General features: G+C 47.2%; 1 protein-coding gene across 1 annotated transcript in view; it reads right to left on the bottom strand.

Moving 5' to 3' along the window:
• Positions 1-14,882, bottom strand: part of PLEKHG3 (pleckstrin homology and RhoGEF domain containing G3) — a 352,319-nt gene that overhangs the window by 262,982 nt on the left and 74,455 nt on the right. Inside the window, exon 3 of the mRNA XM_069638314.1 lies at positions 13,175-13,275. Coding sequence (XP_069494415.1) covers positions 13,175-13,275 — 101 coding nt within the window. The remainder of the gene's footprint in view (positions 1-13,174; positions 13,276-14,882) is intronic.

Here is a 14,882-nt window from a genome sequence, read left to right as displayed (position 1 = left end):
GGTGAGCTCCCCACCCGGTCAGGCAAGCATCTGTAGTCACCACTGCCTGTACTTCTGGATCGTAAAAGGGTTTTCCCCTTGCAAGATTCTCTCTTGTCCACCAGTGTAAGCTCTGTACGAGTGTTGGCGAAACGACCACTAGATCGTCCCACTGACCACTTGCCTGAGACCACTGTTTCGCCAACCATTCCTGCATGGGACGCATGCGCAGACGCGCGTGGGGGACCAGGTAAATGCATGACGCCATCATGCCCAGTAACCGCATTGCTTTGCGTACCGTTATTTGTTGACCTGACTGATAATGTGGAATTTGCAGTAGTATATTCCGAATTCTCTCTTCCGAAGGGAAGGTCAACCCTTTCTGAGTATCTAGGATTGCTCCTAGGAACTGTTTTGAGGTGCTTGGCACTAGACTTGACTTCTTTTCGTTGATAGAGAAGCCTAATTCGTGGAGGAGGTCGATAGTCCTCTGAATGTTTGACCTGCAAATTCCTGGGGTTTCCCCCGTTATGAGCCAGTCGTCCAGATAAGGGTACACTGGGATTGCCTCCCTGCGTAGGTGTGCAGCTGCCACCGCCAGTACCTTGGTGAATACCCTTGGTGCTGAAGCTATCCCGAAGGGCAGTACCTTGAATTGGTAGTGGCGACTGTCCACCTTGAAGCGCAAGTATTTTCTGTGCGCTGGGAGCATGGAAATATGAAAATAAGCATCTTTCATATCCAAGGTAGCCATGTAATCCCCCTTTTTTAGGAGGGGGATTACCTCTTGTAGCGTGGTCATACGGAATTTTTGGGGCTTGACATACTTGTTGGCAGGCCGTAAGTCCAATACTGGGTGCATTGTCAGATCTTTCTTTGGCACAAGGAAGTAAGTTGAATAGATACCCTTGTTTACCTGGTGTCCTGGGACGAGTTCTATCGCGTCCTTTTCTAGCAGAATGGCGATCTCCTCGAGAAGGATCTTCTGATGTTCTAAGGAGTGTATTCTTTGTCGTGGAGGGTGGTTCCGGGGACGCTGCAGTAATTCTATACAATATCCTGTGGACACTGTTGACAGCACCCATCTGTCTGAGGTGATCCCTTCCCAAGCCTGGGTGAAGTTGGAAATGCGTCCCCCTACTGGGGTTGCGTGAGAAGGGACCCTGAACTGAGCGTCACTGCTTTGGTGGAGGCGTGTCACCTCTCTTGTTGGGGCTGCCTCTGCCTCTTCCACGACCTCTCTTGTTACCCCTGCCGAAACTTTGGGTAGACTGCTGGTTGTTGTTCCATTGTGTACCCTGTCCTTGGGCATAGTTGCCTCTTTGTGAATTTTGGCCGCGTGGGCGACGAAAATTACTGTTCCCCCTCTGGTTAGGGGGTTTGTAGGTAAGCTGGCCAAGGGATTTGAGAGTCTCTTATTCGTCCTTGGCATTCTTAAGTGCGTCTTCGACCGCTTTCCCAAACAATAGATCGGGTTCCACCGGTTTGTCTATTAATGAAGCCTGGGTTTCTGTTTTGAACCCCGACTGCCGTAACCACGCATGTCTCTTGATAGCAGTGCCTTCTGCTATCAATCTTCCTGCGTTGTCCGCGGCGTCGAAAGTTGCTTTTAATATGCAACCAGACACGGCTCTCCCTTCTGCCGAGATCCGAGCCAACTGGCCCTTTAACGGTTCAGGAGCAGAGGCTATGAGCGCCGCGACCTCTTCCCATTGATGGCAGTTGTAACTTGCCAACAGGGTGGTGGAGTTTGCAATCCTTGCTTGGTAGGCGGACGTTGAGGCTACCTTCCTGCCAAACCCGTACAGTTTTTTGCTCTCCTTGTCGGGAGGAGCTTCTGACGACGATAAGGGTGTCCCAGCCCTCTTCCGAGTGTTGGTAACCACTAGGGAGTCTGGTTTGAGATGTCCTCTTATATAAAGAGGGTCAGACTGGGCTGCCCGAAAAAGTTTTTCGACTCTGGGGTTGACGGCTCTGGTGAGGTTAGGATTCACCAGGGATGGATCTATTCTACGTTGGATGGATTTAAGGATAGGGATGGCCTGAGCGACCGGCCTCCTCTCTCCCACCAATTCTTCTGCGAAGTCCTTTTCCTCCTGTACACCGTGGGTGTCGATGTGAAAATGTTCTGCTGCGCGAGCGAGAACTTCATTAAGGAGGGGCTGGTTATCAACTGGCGAGTCGTTAACTGGGGCTTCGCTTTCTACTGGGGAATCTACTCTGTAAATTTCCTGCTCATCTTCTATCTCCTCCAGGTCCTCATCATCCGCATAGTATTCAGTTCCGGTTTGTTCCTCCATAATTTCAAACCCCTGGTGTGGAGTAGAGTATGGAGTAGAGTAAGGCTGCACCTCGAAAGGTTCAGGTCTTTCGAACCGGGCCTTTTTACTTAGGGGGATAGGATCAGAGGAGCCTGAGGGTGTGGCCCCTTGAGGGTCATACGAAAGGAAATGTTCTGGGTTTTTTTCATAAAAATCAGCTAAGGAAGACATCCTTGACATGACCCTGTCTATGTCTTCACTGGACCATTCTTTGGAACAGGGTATGACTTTAGTAGCGACTTTAGTAGGCAACTTAGGGGACTCAAGGGTACCCTTGCTGGATGTTGATGTCCCAGTAGATTTGTGTTTGTCTATCTGCTTAGGGTGGAAGGATGGTTTTACAGGAGTGGAAGGCTGTGCTTTCCGCTGTTTCCCCCCCTCCCTATGCGTGGAAAAATGTTTTCCCTGCCCCTTGGAGGCCCCAGAGACTTTCGACGGCTGTCGTCGAGGGTCTGGGGAGGTATCTGTGTGTTTCGAGCGTGGGGCCTCGCTGGTGTTAACTGCGGCCTCGGTCTCCTGGAGCGCGGCCTGGGGGTGGAAGTCATCTTCGTCTTCCGACGATCGAACTTCCGTTAATCTAGGGAGCGAGGCACTCTTGGCAAGAGTGGATGATTGCCTTGCGTCATGAGGCGATCTCGATCGAGAGCGCCCAGAGGACACCGAGTCGGACCGTTCTATCTGTGCCTCTTTCCGAGAAGTCGACGTCGTCGAGATTCGGTTGGACTTAGTGTGCTTAGTGTGTGTAGGGTGTGTAGCGCTTGCGTCGCCGGGGGTCTTCCCCATAGCCGCCCTGCCGGACAACCTTCCGAGGTCGGGGACCTGCGCTCGGCAGTCTTTCGACGCCGTAATGCCCTCGCCGTCCGAAAGTACGGCGTCGCTGCCATCGCTGAAGGCGCCCTCCGCTGCCATGGCCGCCTGCCTGGCGTGGTGGGCCCAACGCTTTGTCGAACGGTCCTTAAGTGTCTTAGGCTTAAACCTACTACACGCTCTGCAGTTCGCTTCGGGGTGGTCCCTCGGCAAGCAGAGATTGCACGTGGCGTGCCTATCGACCCAAGGGTATTTGCGGTTGCACTTGGGGCAGAATTGGAAAGGGGTACCCTCCATACGCACCTTGAGGCAGCGGGCTGATAAGTGTAGGAAATATATAAGGTGTACCTATACGGTGTACCTATATACCAAGAGTGAAGAGTATGTACCACCCCCCACTCTCCCTACTTGCAGGGCCGAGGCCAGCGGCCTACTAGGCCCGGGCCGAGGCCAGCGGCCTTCCGAGGCCCAGATCCGTCGTGCAGCAGCCGACGGTCAATGTCTTCTCCAGCCGTCGTCGAGTCGTCGAGTGTCGACGTTGTGGTGGGGAAGGATGTTAACAAATAATTTTAACTTCAATAATAAGCAAAAGTATGGCTAAGGCCAGGGGACTCCGCAAGATGCTTCTGACCAGTATGGTGGAAAAAAACAATCTGAGGATCCTAGACGCGTGAGGGTTCTTGGGTACAGTGGACGTCACACTAGGGATAGTATTACTGGCACGCCTGTGTCGACGCCCATTTTCGAGTTTCGAAAAACAAACTGTAATACTCCGCAGCTTCCACTAGATGTCGGCCTATGCACAGCATGTGATCTAAGCAGATTCCACAAGCCTCAGAAATATATATATATATATTGTATGGTATAAGGATTTTGTGTGATAACTGTTTTCGGATTGCTAAAGTTACTTGCGTCTATTGATCCGCAAACAATAAATGTAAAGATATTTTTCTATATGCACTTGCCTAAGAGTAATGTGTGGTTCTTTGCTGTGTGTGCTCACTGTGGACTTCCGATCACTCACCCCTCCTGAGACTTAGTCTTGACTGCCCACCGAGCTACCTAGATTGGTCTGGCTTGTCCAGCGGGTTCCCCCGTTTCGCTAAACCGAGGATGGCCTCCTAAACTTCTGCCCACCAAGTTGGAGTTTAGAAATCCATCTTACCAAGGACAGCAGACCGACTATCCACCCACCCAACAGGCAAGCTACTGACTGTCTTTTGACATTGTGTCAGACATTTTGCTCCCATTTCAGTTATTTTGGTTTCCTGAGGCAAGATGAAAATCTTCAAAGAGGTATTTTCTTTTCGTTCCTTGCTAGTTTCATGAAGTTACACAAGAAGCTTTGTGCAGGTTTTTCTAATCTGTGCTAGTTTGGCGCAGCACCATGAGAAACTTTGCATGGTTTCTGCCGATCTGCGCTGCGACACAAGAACTTTGCGCTGCTCTTTTCAATTTGTGCAGGGTTCGCGCAAAATCGCAAGAAATTGTGCAGCTCTTTTTGGTTTTCCCAGTGGCGCAAGAAACTTTGCGCTGCTCTTTTAGTTAGTTTTGCACGGGGTGTCAGAGTGGCGGGATAGGGTGAAGCGGAATGAAAACAGACAGATTTCGTGTCCATGGCTGGAGAAAACGAAATCTAACAATTTTGCCCAGCCCGGATTATTACCCAATGAGCAGTGTGCAGAGATGGACTAACACACCGTCCTAGGTAGCTACACTTGTGTGTCTCCGCTGTGTCCATAACTGGTACCCTCGCAGCTCACAATAACAATCTAATTAATGGGGTCAACAGAAAAGATCCTATAGATATTGGAGAGTGAGGAGTAACTATCAAAATTACTTAAGCCCTATAAAAATGGGTTGATGTGATCCTGAAACGTGCTGATGTTTGCCTCACGTGATCTTCTGCACAGTCCTCCATTCAATGAGCAGAGTAGGAGCCTTTGAGTATTGAGTGCAATTAGTAGGCTTGCACACTGGGCATGAGGAGAGGTGGGTCAATGGTATTTCAGTATCTATCCCAAATGAATGAGATTAACACCCACCCGAACAAACAAAGCTCCCCAAGTCAGAGTCCAAATTACTTGTCTATAGAACTTTGAAGGGGGTAGGGAGCATTTCTCTACAACTCCCTCCATCACCCAGTGGCTTACCCATCTACCCAACAGTGTTGTGGTGAGGCTCATAAGAAGGGGTTGCGAGGTTAATCACACGCACTGGACTAAAAACCTCAGCCATGACCTAAAGAAGAGTTGTGGGACATGTATTGGGAGCGCTCTTCCTGTGGAAGCATATACATTTACAGTGTTCAGACACTGTGCCCAACTCTGGCACCTACGCAGCTTATCAGTGTGCCCTGCCCAGTTATTGCAACAAGTGAATGGAGGACTGATCTTTGCCCTATATAATTGTACCAGAGCATCCCACTCTCTCCCCCTCAGTGTCCTGGGGCCAACCAACTGGAGAATGCTTCATTTGCCGCTCTCTTCCAGGCTCCAGATGAAATAGGGACAACGGTCAATAGTCCAGAGATCCCATCTCCCAACTTTTCAATATCCACCTAGAAAGAAAGGCATTGGAAGTGACAGCAAGGTAAGTAGTGCTAATAAAACACAAAAAAGGAGTTTGGTTTTGACAGAACCACATTGATATCTTTTCTCCCCCGCCCCCAATACTCCCACCACCCAAGACTACACAGGGTCTCCAGTGCTGCATCGACAGCAAATGTCCATGCAAGTGGCACAAAGATTGGAGAACAAAGAACATGAGGAGTGGGCATGTTGATCCTGAATCACATCTGAAAACTAAGGGCCTCATTACACGGTAGGCGGGAAAAATCGCTAATTACCGGCATGGCGTAATTAGCGTGGCCGCCCTCGCAAGAGGCCGCAAATTGCAGGCCATTACGAGATCGCGGGCACGAGCCTACCGCCATGCCGGTAATGAGCCAACCGCCATGCCGCAAAAGTCCCCAAAAAGTCCCTTAACGGCATCCTCGAAAGCGCTGTTAGCACTTCCGACCTGCCGCCACATGCAAATAGTGGTTTCCGCAAATAGCGGTGACCGCCATTAGCGGTCACCGCTAATAGCGGTTACCGTAATATTGCGGAACCGGAAATAGCGTCATCGCACCGGAACGGGAAAGAGCACGGCGGCCATCTTTAAAAACACAATCCATTGCCATCCTCCTTATCCAGGACACCTTACCAGGAACCACTTTGGGAAATACACCAAGGACACCGTGAAGATGCCCAAGGCCGTTAAAAAATCGTCTGAGCGGCAACGCAAGGAGATATTTTGCAAGGAGGAGCTCCTTATGCTAACGCAGACACTAGCAGACAATGCTCATGTCGTCTTCAACAACGACATGCGTCGGGAGACCATTGTGAAGAAGAAGGCCATCTGGGAAGAGGTCGCCCACAAGGTCAGCACGGTAGGCACCACAACCCGCACAGTCAAAGACTGCCGAAAGAGGTGGGATGACCTCCGGCTCTGTGTGCGGAACATTCTATCCGTGAACCGCAACCTGGCTACGGGCACAGGAGGAGGCAGTGAATCGCCAATCAAGCTCACTGAGTGGGAGGAGACATGTGCATCAACGATCGGGGTGGAATGCATTGAGGGAGTTGGACAAATGGAGCATGGCGTGGCCGTTTCGTCCGATGGAGGTGAGTGTATGCATCAAACAATGCACAGTGAAGTGTGATGTTCCCCCCAATCATGTGTCCATATGAATGCCGTGGCTCCAGCCACAAACAGACATGCATGCATCACCACATGCCCGTACAACACAGACCCATTCATGCATGACCCACCCAACATCCCCATTACCTGCATCCACACTAAAGAGCCCGGAATGCATAGAACGGCATGACGTATTCATTTTGCTCAAGGCAGGTCGACCCATTACTGATGGTTGTCAACATTTCTCACCCTTGCAGGATCACACACTGACACTGAGGAGGCACGCACTTCCACACCTGCTCCCACATCCAGCAAAAAAGCAAGGAGGGATGCCACAAGGGACACCGCCACATCCACAAGGGCAGCCAGGACGAGTGTCCATGACCACAGGGACAAAAGCAGCCGGAACACCAGTTGCACGCATCCACAGGCCATGGCTGCTCCCGTCGTGGCACCCACGGAAGTGTGTCTCCCAGCAGGTGAGGGCAGCATCGAGGGAATGCACTCTGCTGCCACCAGCTCAACGGGTGAAGAAGCAGCCACGGCCCCACCTTCAGATGAGGAGGACACACCTGCCATTGATGCTGATAGCCAGAGCCCCAGACCAACAAGCCCCTTACTGGCAAGCCCGAGGTACTCCTCAGGTCCGGGTAGTCATGGAGATTCACCCACCCCTGAAGGGATATGGAGCCCCCAGATATCCTCTCCTGATGCAAGTGCAATGCGACCAGGTGCATCAGCCATCCCACCAGCACCCACCAAGCGACATGACCTCTCGACCATCTACCAGAGGCAGACCGAGATGAGTGGCCTAGTAGGTCAACATGTGGCAGAGACAGCCCGCCTGAGGGAGGACATTGCTACACTTGCACAGCAGACTATTGAGCGTCGGTGCCCACTCACGGCCCAGGAAGAACCAGGCCCCTCCTCGTCTAGGAGTTCACGCCAGACTAGTCCCCTGCGCCGGTCTATGCGGAACCTGCGGCGCACGGCTTCACAACCACCAGATGACGATGCAGGCACTGGCAAATAGGGCCACCAGGATTCGTGTGCCACATGTGGCAATGGACACATTCACGTCATGAGACTCACATGGGAGTGTTGAGGGAGGGGGGTAAGGGTGTATTTGGGTGTGTTGAGGGGGGAGGGGGGTAAGGGTGTATTTGGGTGTGTTGAGGGGGGAGCGGGTAAGGGTTTATTTGGGTGTGTTGAGGGGGAGGGGGCTAAGGGTGTATTTTGGGAGTTTGGGTTATGCACTTTAGTACCACAATATGTTCAATATACACTGTTCAGAGTTTGAAACCCAAGCGTGGTCTCCATTATTGTGTATGTGTCATTCATTGTGTCATTCATTGTGGACAGGGTCCTTTGTGGGCCTCGAAACATGCACCAGGGCAACAATTCCCATCTACGTCCATGCTATTTCACCTTGGTGCCTGATGAGATTCCAGAATCAGATGCACATCGTGTGCCTCCTTGGCACTGCCGGTTTCATTTCCTGCCGGGGCATTCCACCCGCACTCATCCCCCAGCCACATCATACTCTTCTGGTGGTTGCATGTCAATTTCAAGTGGCATAGGCACATTCCACCATATGCACATTTTGTGATGCTCTACACATGCCATGGTTGTCTTTGCCACTTTGACACGGCCGTACAGGAGTGCCACACCCAGGCCGCTTAGGCAGCGGAGCACTGTCATTGGAAGGATGTACTATATTGTTGTCCTCTTCCTGATGGTTCTGTGGGTTCCGTACAGGGGTTAGGAGCCACCTCCTCAGTGGATGGCTGTCTTCGCCTGTATGGTGTGAGGAACGGGTGCCTGTTACGGCTCACCTCTGGTGCTGGCTGTTGTTGTAGGTGCTGCACTGCTATCATGTAGTCAAGGCTGTTATGTCATGCTGCTGCTATTGGGACCATCTTGGTGTGGGAAGGGGTGTGGGTAGGGGTGTGGTGTGCTCTTTTGTGCTGCCTGTCTCCATTGCATGCACCTGTGCTGATTGTGTCCACCTGTAGTTGATTGGTAGACTGCTCAGGTCTCTTAACGGGTGCTTTTCGATGCCTTTATTAGCTCCATGCCAGTAAGGGGTTTTTGGGTGTTTTAGATCCCGTTAATACCATGTCCGCATGGCTTGTGATGGCCTGGTATTAGCGCCATGGCGCTAATTCCGGCATGTGGGTCGCGCGCCCGCGGCCTTGCCGCTATTAGTTGCACCGTAATTAACGGGTGCGCAGATAGCGGTGGGTCCGGGTCGTGATTTGCTTAGGGAATTAACGGTACCGGTAAATCATTACCGGTAACGGTATTCCATTACCGCACAACGTGTAATGAGGCCCTAAGTGTCTTCAAGAAAACAGTGAATCTCCAACACCACAGTATGATCTGCAAAGGCAGGTAATTCAGAATTGTATAGCATCCTCCAACAAGGACACACTCGCTTTGGCGTTTCTTTGGGCCAAAGGTTGATAGTCTGGCTCAAGTTTATTGAATGAGCCATAAGCGTTTGAATGGCCTCCGCATTTAGCAATTATGTGGCAATGCTGCAAATCTCAAAGAACTATTTGTAGTGGTCAAAATCATACTTTACTGGAGAACGGATACAATTTAGCTTGAACATTGCTTTCCCTATAATCATGTTACCCAGTTTCATACACTGTAACTTAGTAACAACCTTTTCTTTCTTCAACAGGCGCTTGACAGGCATCCAGCCAATAGATGGGGATGTATGCTCGTATAGTCCTGTGCTGCAAGTTAGCGTCAATGGCTAGAGGATCGTTGCAATGTTGCGTACAGTCCAATGATTTTGTGATGATAGGTTCTTTAACGACTAATGTAAAATATGTTTGATGTGCAATTCCATGCCAAAACATTCTTTTGTTAATTGAAACAGCAGTTTAAGACTTTACCTATTGCCTTCAGGTTTGCAGACCAATTGGTACCCAATAAGAGACAGCTTGTAGGCATTTGTCCACATGTTCCCACATGTATCTTGGGCATTTTTTCCCATTACTTTGAATATTTCACCCATCTGTCGGAGTGCATAATAAAGCCTATATCAGAAGCATGTTTGTGTTGCTAAGGAGTACGTAGATCGTACAGCAAGGTATAAAATAAGCAGTGTCGCATAGCAATTTGCTATGCAATACTGTAGGTTTGCTAATCAAATGGACACTTGTGTAGCAAAGTTAGCTTTGTAAGTGGCCCTCTTCAATGAAAGCACAGCTTGCCCTGCATTCCTCTCTTGCCCTTGATACTCGCTTCACCCTCTTTTCTCTGTTCACTTCAACGGCTAATGGTGAGAAAGTGCAGCAGTAATCATCTCCACTCTTAAGTGTCAAAGGCATGTGTGGGAGTGCTAGGCAAGCCTCTTTTTCAATTAATTGCAAGCCAGAAGTAATCGGGATAATTAAATTAAGCGTTCTATATCCTGTCTGGCAAAGACCAGTATGTGTCAACTTTATATTTTTTTTAAAATAGTCATGCAATTCCATTCCTAAAATGTGATTTGTTACCTAATGCATAATTACAGTATTTATACTGTAAAACACTGCATAATCTCAATGCTTTACAGTAAAGTTTAGTATATCCAAATTTCCTAGTGTCAACTATTTCATTTTGTTGTGTAAGATGCATCATATTGACAAGTTAACACTTTTGAAAACGTATATGATCAAATGCTTTCAATGGCAAACCTAGTTCTGTAACCTGCAGGTGGCTTTCCTCTTGCAACTGGTCCTGAACACATGAGCGAACCCATACTCCTTGACATTCTATATTATCATTCTGTTGCTTTATACAAGGTACCCTGAAAGTGAGATGACCACAATCTACAATACTCCACCTGGTTTGCCCAGTTCCCTGCCTAATCTCTTTCTCTCCACTTTTGTAATGACAATACAAAGCAAACTAGATGTTTATGCAACGTAGTGATCAATAGTTCCATCCAGTCTGTACATCTACAGATTTACTGCAATACCAAATGCTGTAGTTAGCCTACAGGGCTCGCTTTGGTTTATGGTTGTATTATAATATTACCACCTGCAGGAGATAGCTGGCCAAACAATTTGTAGAACCTTTTTTATCATATCTGTGTCCATTTCATGCAGATACTGTTTTACATTTTACAGGCACTCATCTACAGCTTGCATAGTCTTTTTACCTACTCGCATAGTCTAGTAGATTTTATGAAGGACAAGTAGCATTTACAAGAGATGTTTTAAACTTTTATTTAACATTTACTTTGTTTGCAGTAAATGTAAAATAAAAGTTTCACAGTGCATGGCTGGCCTCTGGGTGGCAGCAGTGTGCAAAATAAAGTGGGGTTGTAGTGAAATACACCATTTTACAGAAATGGCATTTGAAATGTGTTGTCCTCCATTGCTATGGGTTGAGTGCATTTCTCTTCGGTTGAATAGGTAAACTAAGTTACCTGACCTGCAGGTCTAGTTGAAGTTTAAATAATTTGCAAGACCTGACTCCTCTCACTTATTTCAGCGATACGCAACTCTCCTGGATTGTTGCCCATATCATGTCCTGGGTACAAATAACTTCTGGTGACAGTAACAATATTAGTACAAAATTCCTATTCAAATGGGTCCATTTTCTAATCAAAAATACTTTCATTAGCAAACTCAGCTAATCAATTTTGGAAAACAAATGTATGCCTTGTACAGATTTGGCCACATTCTTTCGTATCTACCTTTTTCCACTTCAGAGACCTCTTCACCTATTTCTCCCAATCACTTCCATTTCTGGCTCTTGATTCGAGTTTGGATAAAATTGCGCAATGTGGTTTTCTGATTTCCCCATTGGGAATTCATCTTCAAGGCCTGACCCCGAGTTTAGCTAGTAGACCTTGAGTTTAGCTAACCAATTGAAAATGCCCCCAATGGAACTGAAAATTTATAATTCAGAGACATATGGTTTCAACCTCTGAGTGGGGGCCTATCAACTTCAAAATTTATATAGTGTTGACTATTCTGAGAAAAAGTTTTTTCAAATGTTTTTTTCTAATGTGTGTATATAACTGTCTTTTGCATTGTATGAAATACTGTGTACATGAACATGGATATTTATTGGTTCTTTTTTGTACATATTGTGCTTGATTTGGAATTTATGTTGAGCTAATAGTGCTTGGTAATTGACAGACCTTGCTTATGAGTAATAATTGAAATAATAAAAAGTTACTTCTGTATAATGCTTAAACAGAAGTACGAAATGGTGATTTTTGTAAAATGTATCCCTATGAAAACTTAGGTGGACACAGAAAACTGTAAAACACATACCTAGGAAATACTTTAGATAGCTTGTGCCATATTTCTGGTATTGAGAAGTTTATTATAAATTAAATTTATATATATGTTTAGTGAACCTGTCCGGACACTCTTTTGTTTTGTGGTTTAACGGTCGGACTGGGACATAAAATGGTCTTGGGCACCAATAAAAAACTGGCCCGCAGTAGTAAAAGGTAATTCATTCCTTTTGCGACAGACTGTTTGAGTAGTACCCAAGGGGGACGTTTTTGAAAGTGTGATGCAAATTGTGCATTTTAAAGAATATTTATTCAGTAACACTGGTCAAAACTACTAGTCGCTAGTGAAGAAACTAAGTAAACCGGCCCATATGGGCCAAAAAAGTAGCCCACACTAGCATTTTGCGTTTTTGGTTCAGGCATTGCCTATAGGCCAGTGTGAGCCTGGGCCTGGCGCGTTTTCTTCATCAAATATTAAGGAGTGGCTATAAAGGTATTATCGACTGCAAAATATTACGTTTTTATTTATTTTTACTAGAACTTGGCTTAGGGTTTTTAGCTATTAGAAAACTAATAAACATCGTTAGATTTATGAATCTAATATTTAAGCTAATCTAAAATAATGTAAATGGCATGTAAATTCTCATAGGGAGCGCCATCATTTATTTTCCATTGGTGGAATTTCTTCTGCAGTGGCAAACATGCTCGTGCAAATCCAAATGGCCCAGACACCTCAAATATTTGTTCCAAGGTTGCTTTTCACTGGAATTCCCCTGCAACTCGTGTTACACCCCCTTGCTACCCCTAAATTGGTGACTGCAGAATGTCCTCCATTTGCCCCAACCAAGATGGCTTCAGGGAAATCTATTAATCAATTCCCCGACACACTCACCTGGCAGGGAAGGGGTTAAAGAAAATGTGCATTGCGCCTTAGACTTTCTAAAAATATTTCAAACGTACTAAGCATCTATACTTCGCAATCCTAAATGAGGCGCTGAGTCCACCGAACAAAGTCAAAAGAAATATTGCAGGAAATGAAGCAATACAATATGCTAAAGATATGCTGAATAACAATCCCAGTATTAAAACTCAAACTGATGAAAACACGCGCTGCGCAAAACCATAAACTCACCTGTTCAGCTCATAAATATCCTCAATATTTCCAAAAAGATCGCTGACCTGGTCTGGCTTAATCGGCAGCTCAGGAGTATCAATGATCGCTCCAAGGTAATCCTGTGATAATAGAAACAATGGGAGTGTTTTGATAAGGGTATAGATCTACCATCGTCTACAGCCAATTGATTGAAAAATTATTTTCCAGAATTATAATCATACTCCATGATGAATTCAAGCTATTGCAGAGTATCCTACTTTCGATTTCTTTCGATACTAGTCCTGAAGGAAAACACTCACTTGCCGAAGCCAACCGCTTGGACATGAATTTCAAGCATAGGTGCGTCGGTCACCCGTTTGGTATAATTTGTTCTCCAGTAATGCGCCACACGAGACAAACCTGCTCATTATCATGCACTTGGCACAGAGTACTGTGGCCGCCAACACTTGGGTTTCCACTGTCGCCTTGGTGTAATTTTGATTGTTTTGTGTGCTGGGTGTAAGGAAAGGCATAGAAATCCAGGCATCCCCATGCCATTCCACACTACAGTTCACATCTGTTAATGCTGGACGCCATGCATGTGCATCTGAACTCCGGTCCAAACACTCCAACAAGACTGCGCTTTTCCACATCACCCCTTCCTCTTACCACTGCCCACCACTATCAGGTGTCCTCAAGCATCATCCTAGACCTTTCCACTGCATTACGCATTGCGGATCATCTGACCACCTTTAAACTCTTCCCTACTTGGCTTCAAAGACACTGTACTTGAATGGGCGACGTCCCAGCTCTCTGACCACTTCTCCCCCATTTAATGGCACTCTTATCAAATCCTCCCCGACATCCCTTTCTGTGGGTGTCCCTCATGGATCGGCCCAAAGCGCACTCCTCTTGACTATAAAACACCTCTGCCCTCTGAAACGTCATTTCCATCTTTGGCTTTAACGATACTCAGATAATCTTCTCCTTCCCCTTCTCCACCCATGCAATCTTGGAACACATAACCAATTTCCCAAATGCCATACATCACTGGACTGCCCTATGCTACCCTAGGGTAAGTTTATCAAAGACGGAAGTCATCTTTCTGCATGCCTCCAACAATAACCACACTCTCCCCTTGCCTAGATTCCAGCACCCATCTTTGTACCACTGAACACCTCACCCTGTCACCCATGGCTTGCAACCTTGGGGTTCTTTTTCACTGAGACCAAAAAAACAAACAGCCCGCGACAGCCACAGCCACTTCAGTCGGACTCCACCTCCTGAACACCACACCTCACGCACCACTAAACAAATGCCCAGCTCTGCTCTTGTGCTCAATAAACTGGCCTTCTGCACACGCCTACTTCTTGGTCAACCCCTTTACTCTTTTGAACCTTTCAACAAAGTCCTCAACTTTGGGATCTGCACCCTTTTAAACCTACTGTCATTACGCTGGATAGCTTTCCATGCAAAATCACTGCTACAAGTCTATGAACCGACCCATGGTCTTGCCTCCGCACTACCTCTCAGAATGCATCACACTGTACTCTCCCCTCTACAACTCTTTGCTCGACTATTCAAAAACTATCAATTCCTTGTCCCCAGTAACTCCCACGTTCACTCCTTTTCCATTATTGCCCGACTCCACTGAAATGCTCTCCCCTGGCCAATGCAGACGTCTCTTCAGTTAAAATCATCAAAACAAGTCTAAACTCTACCTAAATGCAATGATCCCCCAGATCCT

This window comes from Ambystoma mexicanum, chromosome 14, assembly GCF_040938575.1.
Source record: "Ambystoma mexicanum isolate Mex_15411 chromosome 14, UKY_AmexF1_1, whole genome shotgun sequence".
Lineage (NCBI taxonomy): Eukaryota > Metazoa > Chordata > Amphibia > Caudata > Ambystomatidae > Ambystoma > Ambystoma mexicanum.
The sequence above is the reverse complement of the archived record's forward strand: the minus strand, read 5'-3'. Positions and strand labels throughout refer to the sequence as shown.